This window comes from Cynocephalus volans, chromosome 1 (assembly GCF_027409185.1).
Source record: "Cynocephalus volans isolate mCynVol1 chromosome 1, mCynVol1.pri, whole genome shotgun sequence".
In the NCBI taxonomy this organism is placed as follows: Eukaryota; Metazoa; Chordata; class Mammalia; order Dermoptera; family Cynocephalidae; genus Cynocephalus; species Cynocephalus volans.
This window is the reverse complement of record NC_084460.1, coordinates 97,023,178-97,049,281: the sequence shown is the minus strand read 5'-3', so window position 1 is coordinate 97,049,281 and position 26,104 is coordinate 97,023,178. Positions and strand designations below refer to the sequence as shown.

Sequence of the window (26,104 nt, the reverse complement as noted above, 5' to 3'; positions counted from 1 at the left end):
CTCTAGCCCTCTCAGTGCCTTTGTGGATTCAAGGACAGGTCAGCATGTTGCCTGTCCTGTGCCCCCACGTGGAACACTGTGATCAGGGAATCTGTGCTAAGGACATTAAAATGAAAAATGAACTGAATCCTGAACTTTTCAAGTCTGTACATGAATGAATGGAACAAGAGCATGTTTTTGATTTATAATTGAATAAAGGAAGAAAGAAAATGTGAAACATTTTCCTCCTAATAAGAACACTCTTAAGTTGCTGGTCTGCCTGAGACCTGAAATTCATCCAGGTTTTAAGCAGAGTATGTATCAGTGATTCCCAACTTTAGGTTTATAAGACCCCAGGGTCCCTCTGGTAATCTTAAGAAAATTTCTTATATTTTCCACACAAAATGGATATTAATTCTTTTCTTAAAAAAAGATATATTTACATATATGTGTAAATACAGAACACATTTTAAAATGAATGCATGTGCATCAAGGAATTAAACAAACATGACCAGTTGGGTGTTAAAACTCTGAAAAGGTGGGGAATCACTGACCTGGATTATCCCTGGAAGCCAGGAAGGAAAATAAAATAGTTCAGATTCTAAGCCAGTTTAATCCTTGTCTTTGTCCAAATAACACACTCAATGTTAGCCACTGGCTATGAGAATGGAGCTGCCCACATGAGAGGGATCTGTAAGAATCCTGTGCTTTGTTGCTAACCACAGCTGTTCATTGCTTTTATCAGGTCAGGTCCCTAGTTAAATTTGACAAAATATTCCTTCACCAATAATGAATCTCCCTAACCATCTTATTTCTTTCATACATTAGTATTCTCCCTCAAAACCATAAATCTTTATTATCTCTACCTCCCTATATTTTATTATTTTAAATTATATTTTAAAATACTGATACAGGTATCTAGAAATAATTGCTACAGAGGTTGGTAATATAATCTACTATTTTCCTGCAAACACACAACTATGATTAAGAAGCTAATGACACCTTGAGGAAGGTGCAATAGGACCTCTCCTTGGCAACAGTCATTTTTAGCCAGTAAATTGTACTTCGTTATAAATACTATACAATTCAGCCTTTTAAAAATAAATAGTACTGAATGATCTCAGGCCTAATTAGTGAAAATTCATGAAGTCTTAATATAGTTTAGAACACTAAACATTCTAGTCAATTTTAAACATTAAACATTTGTGTCACCACTAAAAGAAGTCAAAATGGCCATAAAATTACTTTATCTTTAAATCTTTCTTTAAAACTTTTTAATAAAGTCTTCAAATGTCTGTTGAAATGAACTAAACTATTAGAAAGTGATTTTAATTCAGGTATTTTAAGTATTTTTATCACTTATAAAGTGTTGCTTATGATCCTAGGAAATTTACCAAATTCCCCTGTAAAAAGAACAAAAGTTGGATTTTGCAGTTCCCTCTTCTCACCCCTTTGTCCAATTTTTTATAGAAATGGCAACTTTTAAAAAAAACATTTATTTGTACATATTTTGGGGGCACAGTGTGTTCTTTCAATACATGCATATACTGCACAATGATTCACTTAGGGTAGACAGCACAGATTTGTACCCAGTAGTCCACCTCTTCTCCTCCTCCCCGCCCCCGCCCCATCCCCACCTCTGTAACCATTATTCTACTCTCTAAGAACTGGTAACTTTGGATACCATAATAATTGGTTTCACATAGTTCCTATGTAGAAAACAAACAATATCACGAAACTGGAATAGTGCTAAATAAATGTTTCAAAGGGCTGTACACTGACATTACACTAACTTGAGACTATTCTTGACACTTTGAGTTACCCACCTTCCACTGCAAAGTTAGTGAACTTTTGCTCCTGTGTGCCAGCTTAGGAGGGAAAGGACATTCGGGCGCACAGCTGTGGGTGGTGAAGCTAACTGCCTCCGAGAAGGATCCCTTTACGGAATTGTACATGGCATACACCCTGAAAATGAAACAGACAACACAGTCAGCGGCAGTGGCCCGTCACAGAAGACCAGGATTCTTGTCTCTGCTTCGCCCCACGGCTTTCCACAGATGAACCGAGTTTCTTACATAGTGAGCACCATGACTCCTGCTCTTATCTGCTGGTCTTGTCCTGACCTAACTATAGTCAGCATTTACAGGGGACCATCAATCCAATAGAGTATTTGCCTCAGTGTGTGTCATCCAGCCCCATTTTAAGATAGGTGGGGTCTACTGCCTGGAAAAGAATATTCTTTGTCGTTTTTTTTTTTTTTCGTGACTGGCACTCCGCCAGTGAGTGTACCAGTCAGTCCTATATAGGATCCGAACCCGCGGCGGGAGCGTCGCCGCACTGCCAGCGCAGCACTCTACCAAGTGCGCCACGGGCTCGGCCCTGGAAAAGAATATTCTAAGTACTCCCAAGAATGGTCTCCAAATATACATTCTAAAACCAACAAGCTACTCTCTGTTTGACTTAGTCTGGAAAAAAGGCTAAGCGGAGTTAAGAGTTTGGTGAAAAGGGACAAAAAGAGGTGATAAGAGTCCACAGACTGGAGAGATGGCACAAAGAGTACAAACAATTGGACAGATATCATCTTTGAACTATTTATAACACTGTACATATGTAGGTAAAAATATGGACATTTCACACATAGAAACATGTTTGCTACTGCCAACTGCATCTCTCTCTAATTAAACAAAAACAACATTCAGGTATAGTTTATCCACGTGAATATTTAACTCTCGTAGTCGTACATGATGCCAAGATTAAAGATGTTTGTTCTGCACATTAAAATGCTTGGCTCAACACTGATTACACGTGCCTGATTTCTCCAGAGAAGCTGTGAAGAAAAAGCGTATAATTTGCTATTACACCACCACGCTCTTTTCATATAGCATAAAATAGAATTATGTTGATTTTTATCATGTTCCCTTTCGACTTCTCAAAAGATGCGAGGATTAAGCTATTCAGAATTGGAAAGCCCTTAATTCTTATAACCACCCTCCCTATCAGGTAAAAAATCTTACTACCTATTTCAGACAGAATGAAACTCAGACTGAGAGAGATGAAGTAAATTTCCCAAAGCCACACAGCTAGAAAGTTTGGTCAACTGTACTCAGCCTTAGAAGTCCAACCACTGAACTATCCACTCCCCTTGTTCCTGCAATCATGTTTTTCTAACCACTCACAATCCACTTCCCCCAGCTCTATGCAATGAACACAACAACAGCTAAAGATAACACTGTGAAAAATAGGTCCCAATTACATGTGTAATCTGCAAAGTCCATCACGAAAATTTCAGAGGCCATGTAAGGCAAAAGTACTAAGAAATGTTTACTTTCCTACTATCCTAAAAGGTAAAATACGTATTTATTGTATATTTGAGGATGCTATGACATTTGATCCAAACAAATGATGCTTATCATTAAAATGCTTTCCACCTAACCTCTGATGACGCAAATGTTCTGTTTTGCACTCACAATTAAGGGGGCACATGATAATATAAAACTAAATGGTAGATCTGGCAAGATCATTTCCATGAGTCAGGATGGGCTCACTGGGAGTAAGCTACTTAAAATGAAATCACACAATGTTCCAGACATGGGGAGGGCTCCAGCCTGAACTTTAATAGATCAGAATTCTCCAACTAGGGGCTCATTGGTTGCATCTGGCCATAGATACTGTATATGTGTGTGGAGGGGGGCAAATACAAGTTTTTGATTATTAAGCTACCTCTGAATTAAAGGAAATAGGCAATGAACATTGCAAAAAGAAACTGCCCGACATTTGCATCTCTAATAAAAACCCATGTCAGTAGCTATAAAATTGTCTTGCCAGAAAAATAGAACCTGTATCTGATTAAGCCTCTTTACCACTTTATTGGAAACACAGAGGACAGAAGAACATATTAAGCAACACAACAGGGATGCAATCAGCCAAATTCACATTAGGGAAAACTTTACAGGACCATAAAAAAAAATTCCAACAAAGTGCAAGGGGGAGGAACAAGATGGATGGAAACCTGTGCATTAAAGGAAATTTAAGACATATCAACCAAATAAACAGCATAACAGACCATATTTGAATTCCCATTACAACAAACTAAAGAAACAAAACCTTCATTTTCAGGATAACTGAGGAAATGTGAACAGTCTCTGGATTTTGAAGATACTAAGGAATTATTATTTTTGTTTTGAATGGGGGTGTGATGACGGTGATGTGGTACATAAATCTGGAGCTGTCATAAAAATTAAAAAGTAAAAATAAAAACTTCTGGCTTCTTTTAAAAACTTGGAAGTTCTAGTGACACTCTTTCCTGCACTGTGGCATGAGGGAGGAAACCACCCCCTTCGGACAGGGTAGATGCCACTGAGCTCACCAGAGACCTCACCACTCTCTACTGTCTCCTCAGCACTGAGGTTGTTTTTCAACTGAATTTTACCCAACTCACTTTACCTATTTAAGTTCCTTGCCTCCGCCCAGGAGGTGTCTCAGTTTAAAATCACTAGGCCTTTGCCTAGAAATGCAGTATTATACTCTGGCAGACCAGGTCCTGGATGTTTACAAAAACCGTTGGCACCCAGAATCATCTGGACAGTACAGCAGAGGAAAGGAGGCAGGGAAAAGGCCTACACAGTACCAGCAGCCTTCAGTTGTCAGGGAAGAGGTAAATTTGGACTTAACCAAGTTCTTTGTTCCTTTTTAATAAAGTTCTTGGAGTCAGAAATCCATACTTCCTACGCCAGAGAAACATGGGTGAGGGAGGCTCCTGGTGGTCATGCTGGAAGGATGACAGTGGGGATAAAAGCAAAAGAACCTGATGGCACAAGTAAAAATCTGAGGTAGCTGTATGGGCAACATGGAGCTATTTTCCTTGTCTTTAACCTTGAAGAATGACACAGTTTGCTTAAATTAGGGGTCAGTGCTTTTCAGATACAAAAGTTTTTCAGCAAGGGATACAAGATCTATGAGGGTCTTAAAAAGTTCATGGAAAGATTTATATTATCTTTTAATTCCATTTTTCTACAAATTTTTCAAAGTACCCTCATATTTTATATTGCAATGTAAATGTGCTACACTGAGTACAAAAAATTTGACACAATATTTAAGTATCCCATGATTACATCTGTCAATTAAAATTGCTCAGTATGGATCTGGCCTTCACATCTTGGGCACGAGGGGGTGACAATCAGCTTTGTATCTCATGAATATTCATAACCAATAAAAAAATTGTTCAGTAAATAGACAGCAAGTAATTGTAATAGTAACCAACTACGTTTTTACCAATAAGTTTTACAGAAAAGGAAAGTCTTGGAAATGATGTTATTCTTCAAAGAATATTACAATTTTTTTTCTCTCTAAATATCATCACGTGATAGAAGGATCTGTAGAGTAGAGTCAGTTTCTTCAGTTAAATAAATTGGCAAATAGTTCGGTTTCTTTTGCATTTATCCCAGGAAAAGAAAACATTTTTCTAATGATAATGTTGTTTCACATTTGTTTCACTGGCTGAATGCTTATGAAACAGGTGCTTCAAGAATTTCAGAAATCTGCCTCCAACTTCCTCCAGCACATCTGTAACATACTTGGAACCACAAATGCTGGTCAATAATGCCTATTTCACAACCCTGCATTACAGTCGTCAACCATGTTATTGGAAATGTTTCATCACATAATTTTTCTGAGAAATATCATTCTGTGATATCATCTCTGGGCAACTTCTTTGCCAAATTGTTTATGCTGATGACTGGAAAATTGCTTCAAATTTTGTCATGAAATTGCTATCCATTCAATCACTCAAATTACTGATTTTCCTATCATTAATAAAAATATAAATTCTTGACTCCAGTAAAATGATTATTTCAATAACATTTTTAATTATAAAACTACCAATTAAAAGAAAAGTATACTTTTCTAGGAATACATCGACAATATACATTTGTATATGTATAAATACTTATTTGTACAAATAAACGTATATATGTATAAATGTCTATGTATCTAAACTTATATACTTATGTATAAAGTATTTTAAAATATAACATAACTTATTATGTATTGACTTCTCTCATTTCTCCCTCTTCCCCAACATACAATCTCTCTCTCTCTCTCTCTCTCTCTCTCACACACACACACACACACACACACACACACACACACACGATTCAGTATTAGTTGCTTTTATACAATACATAACATACATAACACAATTCCCTTTATGGAAGTACTGAATAAATATACTTTGACAATTTACTGATTAATTCCTTTTAAAGACTGTACCAAAATTAAACAACAAAAAAGCAATTTGACTAAGAACTGAGTAATAAATATAGAGCTGATGATTTTAATAAAAACCTAAGCCAAGTCCCCAAACCTAAATTTTGCAAATCAATGTATATATAACAGAAAGGTATTATTTTCCTCTATCAACAACAGGAAAAAAAAAAGAGTGGTTGAATAGAATGACAAAGTTACAGCAAAAAGTGATAAACTTAAAATGTCTCAGGCAATAATTTTTCATGTGGAATTTGGCTCAAATGGCATAGCAGATGCCAAGCGAAACAGCGACAGGCATGAGACCTGTAGTGCTATCTAAACGATGTCACTGGTCTCAATATTCCCAGTAGCAGTGACTGGTGGCAAGAAGTCAAGAGCACTCTGGCCTAGTACCTGAAGCCAAGCACCAGGCATTTCAGTGACAGGATTCCATGATTGAGACTGCTACTGAAAAAAGGTTTGTATATCTGATTGGTGAGCTCATACAATACTCACTAACATTGGGGGGGGGGGGAGCTGAAAATGAGAAAAAGTATTATATAAAGTCACCGAGCAATCAATGTGAACAAGATGGAATCAAAGTAGCAAAATCAAAAGTAACAAGGAATGAAGGGATGTAATAACAGAAGCCCTAGGTGAGACTTCAGTACATGATTTAAGAAAGAAATCTTTTACCCAACTAGAGTGATTTGAACAGAGACTTCTGCGTGTCTTAATCAAAATGTGCAATATTAAGAATTGGAAGGAAAAATGTAAACTGTTTTGTGCTAAAAGAGATATCTCAGTTTTCATCGATGGTTCTATCGGCTTCCACCAGAGTGACACTTTCTAAATTGGTAATGCACAAACAAATAAAAACGGCAATGAATATAATTGCTCCTTTTGCAGATGTTCAGTAACGAAATTCTTTTATACTTGCTGTTATGGAAATTTAATGAGGAAATTATTTCCACACAGCCTTTTGAGACATTACAGGTGACTATTAAATTTAAAATTATATTTGATGCTACTGTATGTGATAAAAGCTTATATTCCTAGAACTAAGACTTTGAGAATGTTAAGTGCATCATAAAAAGAGACTGTGCTCCTTTTTTTTCAGTGCCAAGTATGACATCTTTCTCCCAATAAAAGAGTGAGTGATATGGTCAAACTACACATATTCAAAGAATTTGTGTCATAAAGTCCTTTTTATTTTCATTGTGGAAAAAAAGCGACAACCTTAAAAAAAAAAAACAAAAATAATAGTTACACAACATTCTACAGGTTTATAATAGATTTGCATATATTTCATTTGCTCTTACACCATCTTTCTGAGGCTGCTATCATTATTATCCTCATTTTATGAACAAGAAAACAAGGCCAAAGAAGTTTCAGTGGCTTGCCTAAGCATACATCCTTAGGACGGGACAGAGCCACTTAACTCCAAGTTTCAAGCTATGTCCCTTATGCATCATGCCACTCAACAAAGCAATTCGAGGCAGAGGAAGCTAAAGCTAAGAAAGAGTTGAAGTATTAATATTCTTCTCCAGCTTGAAAAAGGGAAGGATGATCTGTATGGACTGTGGATTAGGCAGGGTGAAAAGATAAAATATGGACTATAGACATTTTTATTAGGAGAGAGACAATTTAAAAAAAAAAAACTAAAATAGAAAGTCACCAAGGGGATGGGAAATTTTCTCTCTCTCTGGCAAGCAGAGAGCTAGACCAAAGAATAGCTGGCGGTGACTAAAGCCATGTGTGCTGTCACATGTGTGTCATATGTCACATGTGAAGTCCTGAATGTGTCAGGAGAAAGTCCACATCCAACGCCTTGAGATGGTAACTACTTCACTCTCCTATTCCTTTTGGGGAATCCATTAACTATTCCTCTGATCTACCAAGAAGTTCAAGATGTTCACAGGACATGGCAGTAAAAAGAACTGATGAGCACGGTTCTCAAAATGTACCCTATGTAAAAGGTTAAAAAGAAACAAAGGGAAATGACAGACAGGATGGTAGATAAAGGGCAGACTCTTCATGAGATTCAAATTTCTTAAAAAGGATATTGTATGCTCATGAGTGAGCAGGAAATTAATAAAGTAAACCTATAGTAAAGCAATAACAAACTATTAAAACATGGAGAAAAAAGAAACATGTTAACAATGAATAATGGATAACATTTACATGACTCCCTATATGGTGTTACATTTTCTGGTTTGTCGTTAAATCGACCATTTTGAAGAATGGTTAACCATTTCTATCATCATCTTAGCTTTACAAATTAAACAAATCATTTTGTTTGTATAGACAGTGTGAAAAGTTCAATATGTTTGGGCAGAAGCTGACTCAAAATCTGAAAGTTTTGATTTACACAGGAAGAGATGGTTGCAATAGAGTTCATCTAAACCATACAACAGTTAAACAGATGTGTGCTTTGTGCCCGAATATAAAACACCACCTTGCTCTCTCTATATAAACTTATAACTAAGTTTAAAGCACTTATGTAGCCAATAATCTATTATAACCTCAACATAACCTTGTTTTCCTTTTTAAAAAAAAAAAAAAAATCAAGAAAATTGTGACATAGGATTCTATGTGACTCAACCAAAGTTAAAATAGCTAACTTATGGCAGAACCAGACTAGAACTCAAGCTTCCCAATAATTAATATATGCTGCTCTTCCTACTAAGCTACCCTGCCTCCACCCCATCACAAAGGAACTCGTGGTGTGAATTAACCTTTGGAAAGTATAATAAAGGACATGTATTCAATGCTTGAAATTTTATTATACAATCTTCATGTCCACATATATAATTGAAGAAAGGAATGATAATCTGTTGTTATGTATCCAATTAAATAAAATTACATTTTCTGGTGAAACTTAAAAAACAAATAAAATTAAAATTTACGTAAAAATAAAAATATAAGAAAAAAGTGATATGTACCACATTCAGATACATCTATCTGTACCCGCCTGTTTGCATATGGACAGATAGATGTATCTTTAAATAATCAGACTGTCTATGTAAAAATTCAGATAGTACTTTCCCCCTGACAGGTCTGTGGCTAGCTGGGTTTCTTCCTAGGATAAGCTAGCCCTGCTTTCCAGAGTAGTCACAGTAGAAATTCCAGAGAAATTACAGAAGAAATTTCAGACTATACATACCACATGGGTTCACTGTTGTGCCAAATTGGGTTAATTCTTGTCAGAGATCATTTGATGTTTGCATTACTTGCCTATTTCAAAATCTATTGGCTTCTAAGGTCCAAAAGTGATTTTGCAACACGGAAAGATCTTTAGCCATTTGGTCCAAGCACACAGTTTATATATATGGCCTGTAATAAATAACTGATAGACCCATGATAAAAAAAAAAATCATTTCTTTTATAGACAGAAAATATTGTATGTTAAACCATATGGTCCAATAGATCTTAGAAGACCATGTAAAATAAAATTACTTTTTAAAAATGTTTAAAATTCCATGTATTCATGGAAAATTCAGTGTATCACTTACTTTTCTATTCCCAGAAGCACAACTGTATCCTCCTAATCATTACTCTCTAGTGTGCAGAACAAGAAAGAATGGCCAATGAGCCACAGTACCAAAAGTTACAGCTAGGCAAGTGCCATTCACAAACATTTTTTTACTCTAGCAACCTAGATTCCCGAATATAGCTCGGCTCTTGTATTCTAACTCACCTCACATGATAATCAGTTGCTGGTCTAAGGTCTTTCAGGTTACATTCTAATTCTTCTCCACTGTAAAGAAAAACCATTAATTAATTAATAATAATGCCAATTTCAAAAACGAAACAGGTTTTATATTTGCGTCTCATAGTCATGTACTGATGATATTTCAAGAACTACTGTCTGATTCTACTATAACCCTGATATAAATTTTCTTATTTGGTATTATTATTTTTGGACTAGAAAATTAGTTTCCTTTTAATGATGCCATCCCAGATCAGGAAAACAGAAGGGCTAACTTACTAATAAAATTCCAAAAGGTCTTATCACTTCTTAAAAGTAAATAGGTAAATACGTAAGCAAATGAAGAAATGAATGAATGTAAATAACCGTACCAGCTGTCAACTGAAGGGAGCTCTCAGATTCACCTTGGCAGGGCCTTCAACCACCTCAGCTCTGGACTCTTGATGAAATTGCAATCTGCTTCCCTCACATACCAATGCACCCAATAATTAGCTCTCTTATATAAAGCAAAACCATTTATGTGATAAGTTGCAACTAAATCTCCACTTAAATTATGAAGATGCAACCAACACAAAATAATGTTCCATCACAAATTTTCAAAAAGATGAGAGGTGTGTTTGTGCGTGTGACTTACTTTGTATTCTTCAAAAATGTCAGTGTCATAAAAGAGGAAGAAATACTGTGAAATGTTCCAAATTAAAGAAGGCTAAGGAGACATGCCAGCTAAAGACAATATCTGACCCTGGACTGGATCCTGTCCTAGAGGGGAAGAAAAATGCTATAACATTTCTCAAAATAAAAAACATTTCAACTGACAGAACTGGAATACGGATGATGGCATTAGATAAAAGTATTATATCAACGTAAATTTATAAAGTTGATAATTGCACTGTGGTTGTTTGAGAAAATGTCCATATCCTTAGGAAATATACTGAAATATTAAGCAGTAAAGGACCATGATAACGTAACACTTTTGGAAAGAAAATTATGGATTGAGAGGAGAGAATGGGAGAGAGGGAGAGGCTCAAATGATAGAGCAAATAGGGTAAAAAGGTAGTAACAGGTGGATCTGGGTAAAGAGAATACATGTACTTGCATTGCTTGATCTATTTTTGCAACATTTTATAAATTTGAAGTTATTCCAAATAAAAAGGTTTTTTTTACAGTTGCAAACTGGAAGTTAGATGCACTCCTTGCCTGAAGCTAGGTTTTTAGACCTACATTGTATCTTGAAAATTTTGCAGTTACTGAATTAGTTTATCAGTAAATTTCAGCATGACTTGAAAAAAATCCAAAGAAACAGTGAATCTAGGCAACAACATATTTAGGCTAAATGGCAACTGCCCCTTTCAGAGAGAGAAAGGAGCTCTGCTGCTGACCTCAATTCCAACCTTTCTACTTTTCTGATTTATGCAACGCCTTCCTAGCTCCTTTGCGCACCTGAGACTCTAGCTCCAGTCACCATCTTGCACTAATAGAATCTATCTCTTATCAGTTTCTTGGCAGAGGTGGGGGAAAACGGCTGTCTGTATTTCTTTACAGTCTCTACCGATTATGATTTTTTCAAAGTAGAACCAAATGGTTGTGAGCCAGAGTAAAGAGTTAGGATTTTATTCTAAGTACAGTGGAGAGTCAACAGAGTGTTCTCCACAGGGCAGTGACGTAGTCTGACATGTCTCTGCAGTGTGGAGGCTAAGCTGTAGGAGGGCAAGTATGGATGCTGGAAGACCCCAAGAAGACTGCTGCAGGGGACCAGGAAAGACAGAGGAGGAGAGAGCAGCTGAAAGGCTTCGCTTATTATCTCCTTTCCCCTTTTCTTTTGTCTGGAAGACCTGTCCAGGCAGCAAGTTAAGAATTAAGAAGAGGGATGGGAAGATACAATTCTGTAGCAATGATGCTGCAGGAAATGGGGGAGAAAACAAACACCTCTGGCAGAGGAAGAAGTAGGGTTTGTGTGACCACATTACCCCTCATTCTAGGGGCCACTCACAGGAATGTCAAGCAAGTACTTAAAACAGACCAAATCTGAGCAGTGCCCAGCAATTACAGTGGAGAAAAGACTTGACCCTAAAATTTTTATCATACTTAGAACAGGGCTGTAAATCATTTGAATGGTAATGTCTTGGGAGTCCAGCAGCAGAAGGGACTAGTCCTTTATTCTGTGTGCTAAACTTCTGACCATTTAAGAAAGGCTTGGAATGAAATGTTTTAAAGCAACCTTTATTACAAGCTGGAAAACTATTGTGGAGGATAAGAAGGAGGATGAAATGAAAGAAAACCATATTGCGGGATTTTTAAAAACAGGACTAGAAAAAGGTCTGGGTCTAAAAAGTAAGAGGTAACCATATGATTGCATAATGTATGCAAAAACTAAAAGTCACTTTTGGCCCTGATAGACATTAATGGAAAATTTTCTTTAATACTACACCAATAACTAACAAAATCAAGTGATGTATTTCACCGATACCAAATAGTTCTATGCTACTTATTTCTGATTAATAGACTTTGGACAAAATTAATTATTAACATTACAATTATTACTAATTGTTCAAATGAACCATTTAAAGGAAAATTTGCGAAGCTTATAAGTTTTTCTTTTGTTTTCTGTTTTCTTTAACAACTCCAATTCCACAGTTTAGCAGTGAAGAAAAACACATGGAAACATACATTACCTGTAAATTGTCTTGTATTTTCCATCTCGTCCTTTGTCTGATAAGGCAACCTCATAACTGTAGGGGAAGGAAAGACCACTGTGCGGTCCACATGAAAGTCCGACAGGAGGAGCCCAGGACAATACCACTGCTCTTGCCTGAATATTAGAAACCTGAGGAAGAAAAACATGGGACAAAAGTATTCAAACTGATGAAATGACATGAATATTGAAAAAAAGTATTCACAAGAATCAGATACCACCTTCCTCCAATAACATTTTTGTAACATTAGTGGCATGGACATAGCTCATGGCATGTACATAATAAGGCAAACAACTTTAATTACAATGAAAGACATCCTATATAGTACTCTCTTGTCGAAGTTCTAATATTCAAAATATAGCTCCTGCAACATCTGTCCTTATAATGCAAACTTTCATCCAAGTCCAGTGCAATTCATACTTAGTCCTCTAGAACGTAAGATCAGTCATGCTTGGGAATTTTCTTAAAGGGAAAAAGTTGAATGTGAAATTTCAATGATCTACATGATGCCTATCACATTATGTGAAAGAAACCATACCCACAGGTACTTTCTGGTGGCCTCTGAGCCCTGCTTGGTGTCGAATCGAAGCCAATACCTTTTGAACAATGCCCTTGGAGTCTTGCAGATTCCAGGTTGCAGAAGAACCCAAGAACGGGAAACAGGAGCAGGTTGATACGGAGTAGAACGTACGCAGAGGTGGACATGGTTCACCTCGCCAAGCTCTGCTTTTCTCTTTCTGGTTTAGCCTCTGTTACCACTTCATTTGAACAAGAGTCTGAAACTTTAATTACTCTGACATTCTTACCCTTACTTAGCACTACTCTAAGCCATGTTTTCACCTGTCGTCCACAGGTCCTCAGAAGGACTGAGCCACAGTCACCACAACAGTGACCTGTCCTTTAACATACCCTAACTTGCCCGCTGCTGGAACCCCCCCTTCAGGATGCTGTCCCCTCTCACAGCCCTGTGACTATTTTGACTTTCCTGCTTTCTTGGCTTTGACACACTTCTTTTAGGCCCAGTTCGAATGCTACCTTTGTGTACTCATGTAATCATCATACCTCACCCTGTGAGGAGCTGTGGACACAAAGATGATTAAGATATGATCTCTGGCTTCAAGGAATGCCAACTTGGCGAGGAGAGACAGGTGTATGAGGGGCCTCACGGCAGATGCACTGAGCACGAGGGGGATCCAAAGTGTCCTGGATTGATTCTGGAAAGGTCATGTCCTGTCCTTCCAGAACCCCTGGTCAGAAGCAATCAGTATTTAATTTGTGCTCTGGACACATTTTCCTGGTGCCTGTATTTGGTGCTTATTTCATCATACTGAGCATTACTTGGTTATTTGTGTTGTTTCCTTGACTAGATTTTAAGACAGCATTCCTTACTTACCCCAGTGTATTTGCTGAAATCCTTTCCACACCATTAATGAGTAATTCTGAGATACAGGGTATTATATTTGATTTTTAACTTAATAGGAGATATTTTGCTATGAAGAGTTCAGTTTATAATGAAAAAGGAGGCCGATTAGATACTAGACTGGGAAACATTGCGATAAATGGCTGCTTTGCGCAATTCCAAGAACACAGTACCATACGCAGTAACACTGATTCTAAGAATGGCAGCGTAAAATAGCATCACTTCTCAAAACAGCTCACTCAAAGGCTAGCACTCTAGACACCCAACAAGTGTCCATAAATTCCCATCCTTTTAAACTCCAGCTTTTTCACAGCTACTACAAATTTACTTTTTTCCTTTAGGACTTGGTTAAACTATTATTTAACTGAACAGAGACGTACAACATGAAGCATCAGTTAAAATAACATTCACCTTTTCTCTAAATTCCCTGAACAAGGCTTCAGGAGGCAAACTGTCATCTGAACACAGGTATTTGTGGAAATGCACACTTCTGATATGACAACCTTTCAGAAATGCACTTTGAGAACTCAGCATCATTTTCCAAGGATGGTGGTTTCTGCAAATTCCATCATCCAGCTAAGCAGGCTGCCACCTAGATTATGATCACTGTTCTGGTGCCCAATCTCCACCTGTGCTCCTGCTCCCTCCCTTTTACTGACTGTTGGCCTCAGGTTTCCCTTCTTTAGGCACTGGAATCCTGAGAGAAAGTGCTCAGTCTGTTAGGACTCGGAACTCATTTCCATGTCAAGGCTGATTCCAGGAAATTACATGGTGCCTTTCAAGAGAATGTCACATAAAGGTGAATTCTCAGCACTACATGTGTTTACTCCGAGTGTCTTGGGAGGTGCTGTCTTAGTGGGAGATTCGGAACTCTAGGAACCCTATCTGGGTTCAAGTTTATTTCAGAGTGACAGCACTCGGACATGACCTTCATACTGCAGTCTCTCCTGTGCTGAAATTTTCTCACCGGCAGTGACTACCAAAGTTAACTAGGGCATGGCTAGTCTGATCACCACAGTTATGGCTGATGCCCTCTCCCACCCCCCAAAAAAGTTTAGAAGCCATAAAACTTACTGACTTCCTGATGTTCAATCTACCATAACTAGAAACCAATCTCCTTTGTAACTCAGTGATAAAAGTGGTGATTCCTAGTTACAAAGTTATTGGACAAGGTGCAGTCTGACATTTGTTTCTACACTAGTGATATAAAAGGGTCTGTTGTGTAGGTTACTAGTGTAAATCTGCATTAAGAACTATTTAAAATAAACTGCTTTTAAGTACCTTGAAAGACTCATAAAACCACTACCTACTTCTGAATGGTCACAATACCAAGTAGAAATCATTCTTGTCTATGTATTTACTAAATATAGATTCCAACTTGAGAGCAGTTGTATTATGTGTGTGTGTGCATATCTGAGGAAATTCTAAAACTGCATTATCTTAGTCCTTCGATATGAAATCCTTAGTTCTCTTTCTCCTTGTCCCTTCTCTCCTGTTCATCCCAGTATTTTAATACTATTCTGTAAAATTTTATGATTTTTATTCTCTCTCGTGTTCAAAAATACTTCTTTGTTAGAAGCTTCTTAATTTGGTCTGGCCTTTGGTCATAACTGTGTGGGAGGCCTACCAACATAATCAAGGAGTATGCTAAGGAAATATTACCTTAGAATACTGGCTTCACTTCCAAAGTACCATCATGAGAAATAACAACATAAAGGAAAATAAACGAAAAAGGAAAAGGTCAAAGAAAGAGAATACTCAAATCTAAAAATTTCACAATCATCTGTTTCTATAATTCCTTAAGTGCTAACAGCCTCAAATCTGTTCCCAGATATATTGTTTATCTTTCAAGGAATTGCTTCTTACAGGGGAAGTGTTCCTCTTAACACAGTTTACTCACTTCTGGAACCGACAAATCAATTGTTTCTACAAGCTAAACTTTAGCGGATGGAAACAATGCAGAACCACAATTTCAGGTTACATTTATTTACATCCTGAAAATAAACAGCCCACCAGTATGTAGGAGACTACATCAAGCGCCACCATCAGAGATTAGACCACATTAAGCTGGAGGTGGCTGGTTAATTCCTAAACCACTTGCAGTAATATTTAGCTTATTCCTCTGGAACATCAGTGGCTACGTCTCCAATGCATGCTGATTGTTACAGTCCCAGGACAAATACCTAATATATTTGTATGCTTTTTAATTAAAATTTAAATAAAATTGACTAAGTGTTTGGATCTTTATAGTGTCTGGGTCTCTGAGAAGTAAAGCTTTAGAAAGATGACCGAAATCCCCAAATCTTAAATATTGTTTCTGCACCTAAATCAAATCATCTGCAAAAATCTCAAAGAAAAATATATGCCTTTTATTTAGAGATATTACCAGATGTGGCTGAAAGAAAACAAAATTAAGAATAACAATCCTTTTTACAATTGTGTGCCCAACTTCCTACAGCTCCACTTCTTTGCCTGGAAGGTAGCCTGATACCCCTCCTTCCCATTTCAGAGCATAACAGGGAGTTTCACTTTTGCTTAATGATATGCTATGAACTATAGAGAAATATTCCATCCCAAGTATTCTTTAAATAGTATATAATTTAATTCCCAGATAGCCCCATGTGGTATTTATTATCCTACCTTTAAAGATGAGGAAATCAAGGCACAGAGAGGTCATGCTACTTACCCAAGGTCACAGTGACAGTTAATAGGCATGCTAGGTCCCAACCCAGACTGCTGGACTGCAAAACATGGGCCCTCCCCCTCCAGGCTGCTGTCTTGTACACTGGCACCCAGCTGTTCCAGCATTCCCTAAGCTGGTTTAGCTTCATCCTCTAATGCTGGTCAGCCTTCAGGTATTTGTCCCACCTGCCAGAATCTAGCTACAGCTGCTGTAGTCTGCCACACATTTATTCAGCAAACATCTGGTAAGGGTTCACTATGTGCCAAGGACAGTGCTAGGTAGTGGGGACACAAAGATAAATAAGATACAATCATGAATACAAACTTCCAAGAGAAAAAGGGTAGGAGAGACAAGGAGAGGGAGAGGGAGAAAATTGTGTAAACAACTAACTAGGCAGGGAGTGATGAATGGACTGTCACCAGGCAGAGAAGACTTATGAGGAACAGGGGGCAGTGTGGTGGGGAGCATAAGGACTCCCCAAAGATGTCCTGATGTAGTCCCTGGAACCTGTGAATATATTACCTTACATGGAAAAGGAATTTGGCAGGTGTGATTAAGTTAAGGACCTTGTGGAGGGGGAGATATTCCTGGATTATCCAGATAGGCCCGATGTAAATCCAAAGGTCCTTATAAGTGAAAGAGGAAGGCAGAAGAGTCAGAGTCAGAGAAGGAGGTGAGAAGACGGAGGCAGGACTTGGAGAAGTAGGACTGCTGACTCTAAAGATGGAAAGGGCCATAAGCCAAGGAAAGCAGGCTGCCTCTAGACACTGGAAAAGGTAAGGAACCAGGTTTACTCCCAAAGCCTACAGAATATAACGCAGCCCTGGCAACATCTTGATTTAGCTCAGCAAGACCCATTTGGGACTTTCTGACCTCTAGAACTTTAAGAAAATAAATCTGTATTGTTTTAAGCCACTGAATTTATGGAAATTTGTGACAACAGCAATAGGAAACTACTACACATGGACAGGAAGAGAAGTTGTCATTACGTCAAAAGCAGGAGGCACGAACGAGCATGGCACTCAGAACTGTACTTATTTGGGATGCCTCCAGCCCACATAACCTGGATGTACTTTTGCTGCCATCCAGTGACCCAGTCCCAGAGGCTGGGGAGCAACAGTCACCACCCACACACTGTTAAAACAACTGAAGTGACTGTGTCCTAGGATGCCCACTGCCTTTCACTGAACGGCTTAAAAGATAGGATGTAGTATTTTGGCAAGTCCAAGTCTCAATGTTAAAAAGAGCATCAGACATAAATGCTGATCTATAGATCTTTAATGACTCTACAGAGTTTGTAAATGCTTGAGACTTTGTTGTTACTACTCATCTCCTGAAAGTTTGTCAGCCTGCCTTTTCCAATCCTAGATAACGTGCTGCTTATGAAGCAGAATTGACAACTCCAGCTTTATAGGACTAAGGAAATCCCTGGCTATACTTACTATATCTATACCCATCTAAACCATGTTGATGTAGAAATAATATCTTCTGACTGAATTTCTATCCCCAAATTCATCTTAGAACTTTGGAGGAGAGCAATGAGAAAGGATGACATCCAGGTAAGCTAGGCCGCCACTTTGTGTCATTTACCAGAGTACATTCTCTGGCCCTCTGCCCAGCAGACTCAGACACTCAATCTAGTTGGTGTTCCAGAGTCCATCTAAGGTATTACATACTTTAGAATCAAGTACATAATATCATATTACCAATTAATTATTTCATAATGAGAAACAAAATTATCTGGTAGATTAGACAGCACTACCAACCTGCCTCATCTATTTTCTCTCTGTTGGCTACAGGGAAGCCAAATTCTCAAAAGGCCGCTATGTTGGCACCAACTGAGAAAAAGGAGAAGCAGCCACATGATTCAAGGATCTAAAGACACCAGGCTCTGAGAAGCCAACTCTCCATGATGGCAACAGAACTGCCTGGCCAGGCTAGGATACATAGAGCCAATATCCACCTGCTTCTGTAGCCAAGCAATCCTTCTCTCCAAGTAGTACAGACAAAAGTTCTCAGATGTCAATCTTACCATATTATACCTTACGTCACAGCTACTTATGAAAAGCCTGTCCATCAACCTTGCTCTAAAAATCATACATTAACTGCTTAATAAACGCTGAATCAAGGAAAAGGACCAATGCTTCTAAACATCATTTTTATCTGGCTACAGCCACATCATCCCCTAGAAACATCAATTCTGTCACTTCTGCAGTCCAAAAGTGACTAGGAACATCTGAAGAAAAGCACTGTGTGCACACACAATTGAAGTTTTGTGACTACATCTGGGACAATGAACTAACCCGTTGCCCTGCCTTCTCTCTCTGATTATGACTCCTGTTTTCCTCATGAATTTTTCTTCTTTCTATTGTACTATAAATATAAGCTTGGTCCATGATTCTGCCCTCAAGCCTTTTCTACTCTCTCCCTAGACTCCATCCCCTCTCCACAGCTATCATCCACTCCTACAAGTTTAACTGCTGTTCCTGTGCTGGAATCTTCTGATCAGAATCCTGCTGCTCCTCTCTCCACAGCACTGATCTACCAGACACTTGCGACTGCCCACTGTATTTTTCCAGATGTCCTGCCAGTGAAACAAACTCAAGAATGGCACTGAAGACACAAAAAGGACACAGACAAGGACCTAGAGATTACTGGGAAAGACAGAGAAACAAGTAAATGGAGTACAATGTACAAAATCCAACAGCAGAGGAACATGCAGAGCACAGTGAAACTGCAGGTAGTACCAGTGGTACTAAGTAAGTACTAAGAGGAGTATCGCACTTGACGGGCATGGACAGCAAACAGAGCAGACATCTTATAGGAAGTGATTAAAGCCCAGCTATTCATGACACTCGGCATGGAATAGGTTATACGCCTTACTGATTTTTCTCTAGAGTGGCTCTACTATCCATCTCCTGTCCTTGCCACACCTGATGCCACCACTCTAATTCTGACTCCCATAGCTTCTTACCGGAACTATACTAGTAGATTCCTAATACTTCTCTCCCTGGGTCCACTTCCTTCTCACTCCAACTCTTCTGAAAATACAGTCCTGATTATATAACTGCTTTGCTCAAAAACCCTCAATGGCAGCTTGCTTCTTACCAGAGTAAGCACAGACTCCCCAACCCACCATCAATGCCCACTCCTCTACAAGTGCCCTTTATGCCTGTCCTCCAAGACACCTCATGCTTTTAGGTTTAGTCAAACTCAACTATGTACCCTGAGGCATGTTTGGACTCTTCTCTTAAAAAGCCTCAGTATTTGAAACACATTAGAATCAAGGTTTTCCAATTCAGCTAGAAAACACTCCAAAGAACTTTGGCTCTCTAATCTCAGATGAAAGGCTGAATCAACATTCTGAATTTTTCACTTGAATTTCAAAGCACCTGGCAAAATCTGACAATATCATTACTCTCACAGATTTTTTTCTTGTCATTGCACTCAATGTTCTGAACTTATTTTTCTCAGCTAATAATTAAATATCTTTTTAAAATTTACCTGGAAAAAGACTTGGAATTACTGAGATTTTCAAAAATTATTGTTACTACATTGACACAGGTAAAAGGAAATTATCAAAAGAAATCTGTTCTGTAGATCTGAGAAAGAAAAAAAAAATGCACCCTTGGAAGTTGGAAAGAATATCTAATTGCATTTGGAATATCTAAATAAAGAAGACATTTCGGCAGATTATAATGACACAGAAGACTGCTGTTCTATATTTCCATGTCCATTAGTAACTGAACACTATTTCACAGTTCATGAATAATCTGTAATGAGAAGGGCCCTTTTCTTACCTACTGTGTGGTGAAATAAAAAAAACACATTTGAAATACTTAAGAAAGTGTCATTTATGCTGAGAAATCCAGAAGACATACCTGTGGCTTCTCTATTCCCGAAAGAATGTCTTGCACCCTCTTTACTTCCAACTCATACTCTGTATTGCAAAAAAGAGAAAAGGAAAAACAATACCATTAGAAGGCAATAAGGTTGTAGGGTTTCTTCCCCAAGGTCTTTTAACTAGGACTATCATTAAGTCAGGTGCCTGTTACCATGAATTTTGGGTACCACAAACATGATAATGAAAATCAGGGATGGGGATGTGGGGGTGTCTCTGGGGTAGGGGTTTCACTGTGATTGTGCTAAGATGCCACTCTATAGTTTTAAGTATTCACAGTGTTAATGACATTAACACACAGAGTTCCACTTATTAATTCAACAGGCAACAGGGAATAACAGGTCCTAAGAAGGATGAATGGAAATGCAGCTGGAGGTTGAGGGTAATGAAGAGAGGAAGTTGAAGAGATGGTGCCCACTCTATGCAGGGCTAAGAGTTCAATTTCTCAATTCAATTTTTTATTTATTTTGTGTTCAAATTTTTAAGTCAGGTGGGCAGCCACTGGAGTGTTTAAGTGGAGAACTGGCATGATCATATATTGAGTCTGAAAAGAGCTGCTTGGCTTCTGTGTGAATAATAGATATAAATCAGTTAAGTGTGGAAGCAGAAAGACGATTCAGAGTACTGCTGCAGTGGTCCAGGTAAAGGATAGAGCTGGCCTGGGCTGGGTTTGCAGAAAAGATGGTGAGAACAGGACTAGCTTGGGAGGTATAGGTGCTGAAGGATTGAATCTGATAGGCAAGGGTAAGGGAATGTTAAGAATCAAGGATGATTCCTACTTTTTGACTTATCAGCTGAAGGTGGGGAAATGTATTTGTTTCGGGGTGGAATGAGAATTATATTTTAGAAATGAAAGTGGAAAGGAGCTTGGAGTAGAGAGGATGGGGTGGGAAGGATGTGTACAAAAAAAACAATAAATAGAATTTAAACTTAAGACTCCATTTTGTTAGAGGAAACTTGATTTTTATAATGGGCTTGGTGGAATCTAATATTGAGTTTATAGTAGATTCCATTTAACTGTTCAACCTAGTTTATGAGTTAAATGCTGGAGAGATATTACCAAGATATATATCCTTGCTCCCAAGATATTTCAAGTCCAGTTTGGGGGGGGGGGGGGGGCAGGAAATGAAAGCAAATAGGTAATTACAATACCATGTGATAGGTGTTCTGGTAAAGGTAAACCAAAAGAGGGCACTTCGGTGAAGTCTTCCTAGGAACCAACATCCAGCTGAGCCCTGTGCATAAGCAGGCATTTGGAGGTGAGGGGGAGGTGGAACCAGAGGGTGAGAGGGGGATAACAAGCCCAGCTCTTCACAGCGCTATTCATTCTCATTGCTCAGGTCTAATGTCAAAGTCACCTCTTCAAAGAATCCCACCCTAACCACTACCGTTTGCCCTAGCCTCACTCCTGTCACTCATATCTGTTTTTCTTCTTATCAGTTATCAAAATCTGAAAAGAATTCCCTTGTTTATTTTTTCCCTTGCTTATTATTGGTCTTTCCTTCTCAAGTCTCAGGAAGGCAGAGATACTCTAGGCCTGGAGTACACAAATTTTTTCTGTAAAGAACCACATAAATATTTTAAACTTTGTGGGCCACACATAGGTCTTGGTTACATATTCTTCTTTGTTTTTTGTTTTTATAACCCTTTAAACATACAACAACAATCTTGGTTTGCAGACCACACAAACACAGGCCACAGGGCAGGCCAGTTTGCTGACCCCTATTTGAGGACATGGTCACCTTCTACTGGCAGCACCTAGAACAGTTCCTCATATTCAAATCTCAACAGATACTTGTTGACTAAATAAATGAACACTCTATATTAAAAATGATAAAAACTTCTAGTTGGCACCACTCTAAACTTTAAAAGGATTAGTTCTTTGTTTTTTTCTTTTTGCATTCTGTTTAGTAGAACATGTTTACCCTTATTCTGACAAGAAAAATAAAGAGGCTGGTGGCAATATTATAATTTCTGAAACTGCAACATTTTAAAAGAAAGCCCACATTCAAAAAAAACAAATGTCACAAGCTCATTTATAATCATGCATTCATGTTAAGATATGGATAATGGATTGTACCCATAAATCAAAAGTAGACATTCCCTCAAATTTTCCGGAAGCCCCTACCTACTAAGTAAACTGTAAATATTATGTATCTCAAAAGTTAACTGTCAATTAAAAAACAAAAACAAAACATAAGCACAGTTGTAATAAGTGAACTGGTTCAGTTGTTAAAGACAATATTCTCAGTCTCTGGTTACTCTTAAGAGTTTGAAGGACTCTATGGTTTCACACACTCACGTAGCTAGATACATTGAAACACTTTGCTGAAAGAAGTAACTGTTTCCTTCTCCCATGAAAGACACATTTAGATTATTTCAGCAGAGCAAGAAACCAGACTCTATCCTTGAGGTAACAAAAGTTTAGATTAAAACAGGGATGACCATATTCAACACAGAAATGAATGAAGAATTAAAGAGATCTGCAAAGGAGGAATCTTCAGAACTATGCACTAGACATAGGGTACAAAGGAACAAAGAGTTAATGAAGGGATGCTATGCCCCACGAAAATTGAAGTCTCCCTCCCACCCTGCTTTCAAATGCAGATGACAGAAGAAATGGTTATGCTTTTGACAGAGAAAAGAAAAAAAAAAAATGGGGAAGGAGGCTAGATAAGAAGGAAAAAAAGATCTGTCCAAAATAAAAAAGAATGGGTTTCAGGAAAGAGCCAGAAACACACGTGAAAGGTCCTGGTAAGTTGATAAAATCAACTTTCAAAGAGAGGTCAGGACTTTCCTTGTCTGTCTGCCTTTGATCACACTCATAAAAGCTGACATTTTTCTGATCACCCAAGTCTGTGGTGTCAGCGAACCATCTCCTTGCTAATTTTCACCGCATTCCTTTTAAGATCTCTGCTCCATTTCATAGCACTGGGTGGAACTGATGTCTATTTAGTGCATCACAGTTTCCATCTCCAGTGCTGGGCACAGCACCTATAGGTTTCTTTGTTGACTGAGAGATGAGGCTGAGGAACAAATGAGGAAACTGAGGCTGGGAGAGAAGATGTGATTTCCCCAAGGCCAAAAGTCTAGTACATGGTCCCAAAGCAAGAACCACCTCTGACTGCATCATGACAAATAGAGATCTGGGGGCCATGAGGGAGAAGATGTGGGGAGAGAAAGTAGAGGGTTGAGACTGGTGGGGTGTTTGCATTGAGGTGGATGAGGAAAAGGGAAGGTAGCAGAGGAGACAATCAAAGTCTCCTGAGAAGGTTTGAGTAGGTTTTGTTTCCTTTTTTTTGAACTTGAACAAAGGCCATTGATCTGAACAGAAGATATGTAAGAAAAGAAAGAATAAGAAAAAAGTGGACCATGAATGAAGCCAAATAAACAAAAGATTTTGAGAAGATCAAAAATAAAAAGGGCAGGGTGTGGGCAGGAAAGGTAGTAAAAGGACAATCACTACCCTATTGTATTTGGTCACTACTCGGTTATATAAGGAGAAATGTGGTATCAATGCCAGACTGGAATTCTGTCTTTCTTTCAAGGCTCTAATTGTAAATATGGAAAAATTAGAGGAAAAATGCATTTACACCACATTTATTTAATGTTTTTCCATTTGTGCTGCCACAGACTGAGAGAAGAAAAGTAAATAAGTCCCAGGCACAGTATTTGCACAAACAAGAGTGAAAATAAAATCTGTTTAACTGAACTAAAGTGACAGTTACCACATACAAAATAAACTCTTGTATGAAAGCTAACAATCTGGCATGAAAATGTCAAAATTCACAACTCTACTACCTAAATAACTGAGTTAACTAAGCCCTTAGCCTACCTCTCCCTAAGGCACAAGTCAATTGTGCCTTGGAGCAGTCCATGACTTCTCACCCTTTCCATAAAACAGCTTTGCAGCCCAGGGGTCCAAAGAGTACGTGTCAGTTTCTGCTTGCTGGCGTGCTTCCTTTTTCTCTATCTGTCTGTCTGTCTCTCTCTCTCACACACACACACACACACAGAATTGTGAGGGAGAGGAGAAAAGGGGAGAATAGCCAATTCCCTCACAAAAATGAACAAACAAAAAAATTCTGGTGATGTGCCTTTAGGATATCTTCTTTTACGTCAAGTTAAAAAGAAAACTCTGTCTTGTTTCTGTTTTTTCTCTCCTTAAGAACTTAGTGTGTGCCAACGGAACGAGACTGTCCTAGAAGAAACAGAAATACAAGGTTCTGGCGCAAGGTCATGGACAAGTTTCTCTTCATTGTCAGGGCTGCGTTCTTCCCTCTGAGTTGCAGCAAGTAAATGAATTCAGAGGCAAATCTTGTAAGCCGACTTTGTATTTCTTTTTCCTCACATCAAAGCTGCCACGAGGTGAGCGAACACATCAATACCATTTTTCCACACGCTTTGATTTTGTTGGTGACCAAGGATGGAGTGATGGAAATGACAACCCACCTTTTACATCACTGGCTGCTGCCTTAGCACTTGAAAGGCTTTTCCCTGCAATGGAGTCTGATTTATCAGTAAAGAAAAGGATAGTAGGGCACCCTCGACTAGTGCATCACAGACAGAAGGGGCATTTTGTTTTGCAGATACAGGCATATTCAGGGGTGGGAAATTTCTTGAAAAGGAGTTAAGATAGGGGCCTCTAGTTCAGACATACCCTCAATGAGCTGAGAACTAGCGTACTTGTAAATGCCAAAAAAGGGGAGAGGTTCAGTTCAGAGACTCAAGTTTTTCCTTCCTCCCCCGAGAACAAATCTCCCATCAAGAAAAGAAAGCATTTTTAGCAAAAGGAAGGTTGAAATAAAAATACACAAAGCAAATACAATTGAAAAAAAAAAAACAAACCCCACACACAGAGGGTAGATGTATCATGTGAAATTTAAGCTTTCCATAAATAATGGTTTTCATGTTTGCTCCAAAAAGAAATGTAAGTTCAGACTGTTTGAGTAATTGTATGGCCTAAACTAATTAAAATATTCCCCTTTATAAACACAATTTCCTTCTTTGGTTTGTTTCACATTTTTTTTCCTTCTTAGAAAAGAAATACAGCTTACACACTTAGCTGCTAGCTATAGAATGTATGTATGGTTTTAACAGCCCCTTCATTCCAATGGAATGACATCAGCTTTATTACTCTCTAACCCTTCTGTCTAGTTCTCATACACAGGGCTCATTTGCAGATATGCCTGTCATAACATTATATGCTTTCTCAGATTTGCCAAGGAACTGACATAGCTACTGTCTTTAACATATCATGTATAATAAACTAGGGGCATGGAAAAAATGCAGGTTCTGATCATAACCATTTTGGGGATAAGAAGTTTAAAGTCAACAGCAAGCAATCAGTATAAGAACTAAATGAACAAAAATAAGTACTTTTGGATGAAAAAGAAAAGTATGTCTCAATAATAAGGACAAACTAGACACCCAGGCAATGCCTACTAATGTTGATGAGAATGAATGGTGATGA

The 26,104-nt window shown here is 38.2% G+C and overlaps 1 protein-coding gene across 4 annotated transcripts in view; it reads right to left on the bottom strand.

Annotated features, from left to right (window-relative positions):
• The window catches only part of FNDC3B (fibronectin type III domain containing 3B), a 331,781-nt gene that overhangs the window by 77,221 nt on the left and 228,456 nt on the right, over positions 1 to 26,104 (bottom strand). For all 4 annotated transcript variants that reach the window (XM_063096882.1, XM_063096901.1, XM_063096909.1 and 1 more), the window contains exons 7-10: positions 20,612 to 20,670; positions 12,607 to 12,758; positions 9,923 to 9,982; positions 1,806 to 1,944 (exon numbers count right to left, since the gene is read on the bottom strand). In XM_063096882.1, coding sequence (XP_062952952.1) covers positions 1,806 to 1,944; positions 9,923 to 9,982; positions 12,607 to 12,758; positions 20,612 to 20,670 — 410 coding nt within the window. The remainder of the gene's footprint in view (positions 1 to 1,805; positions 1,945 to 9,922; positions 9,983 to 12,606; positions 12,759 to 20,611; positions 20,671 to 26,104) is intronic.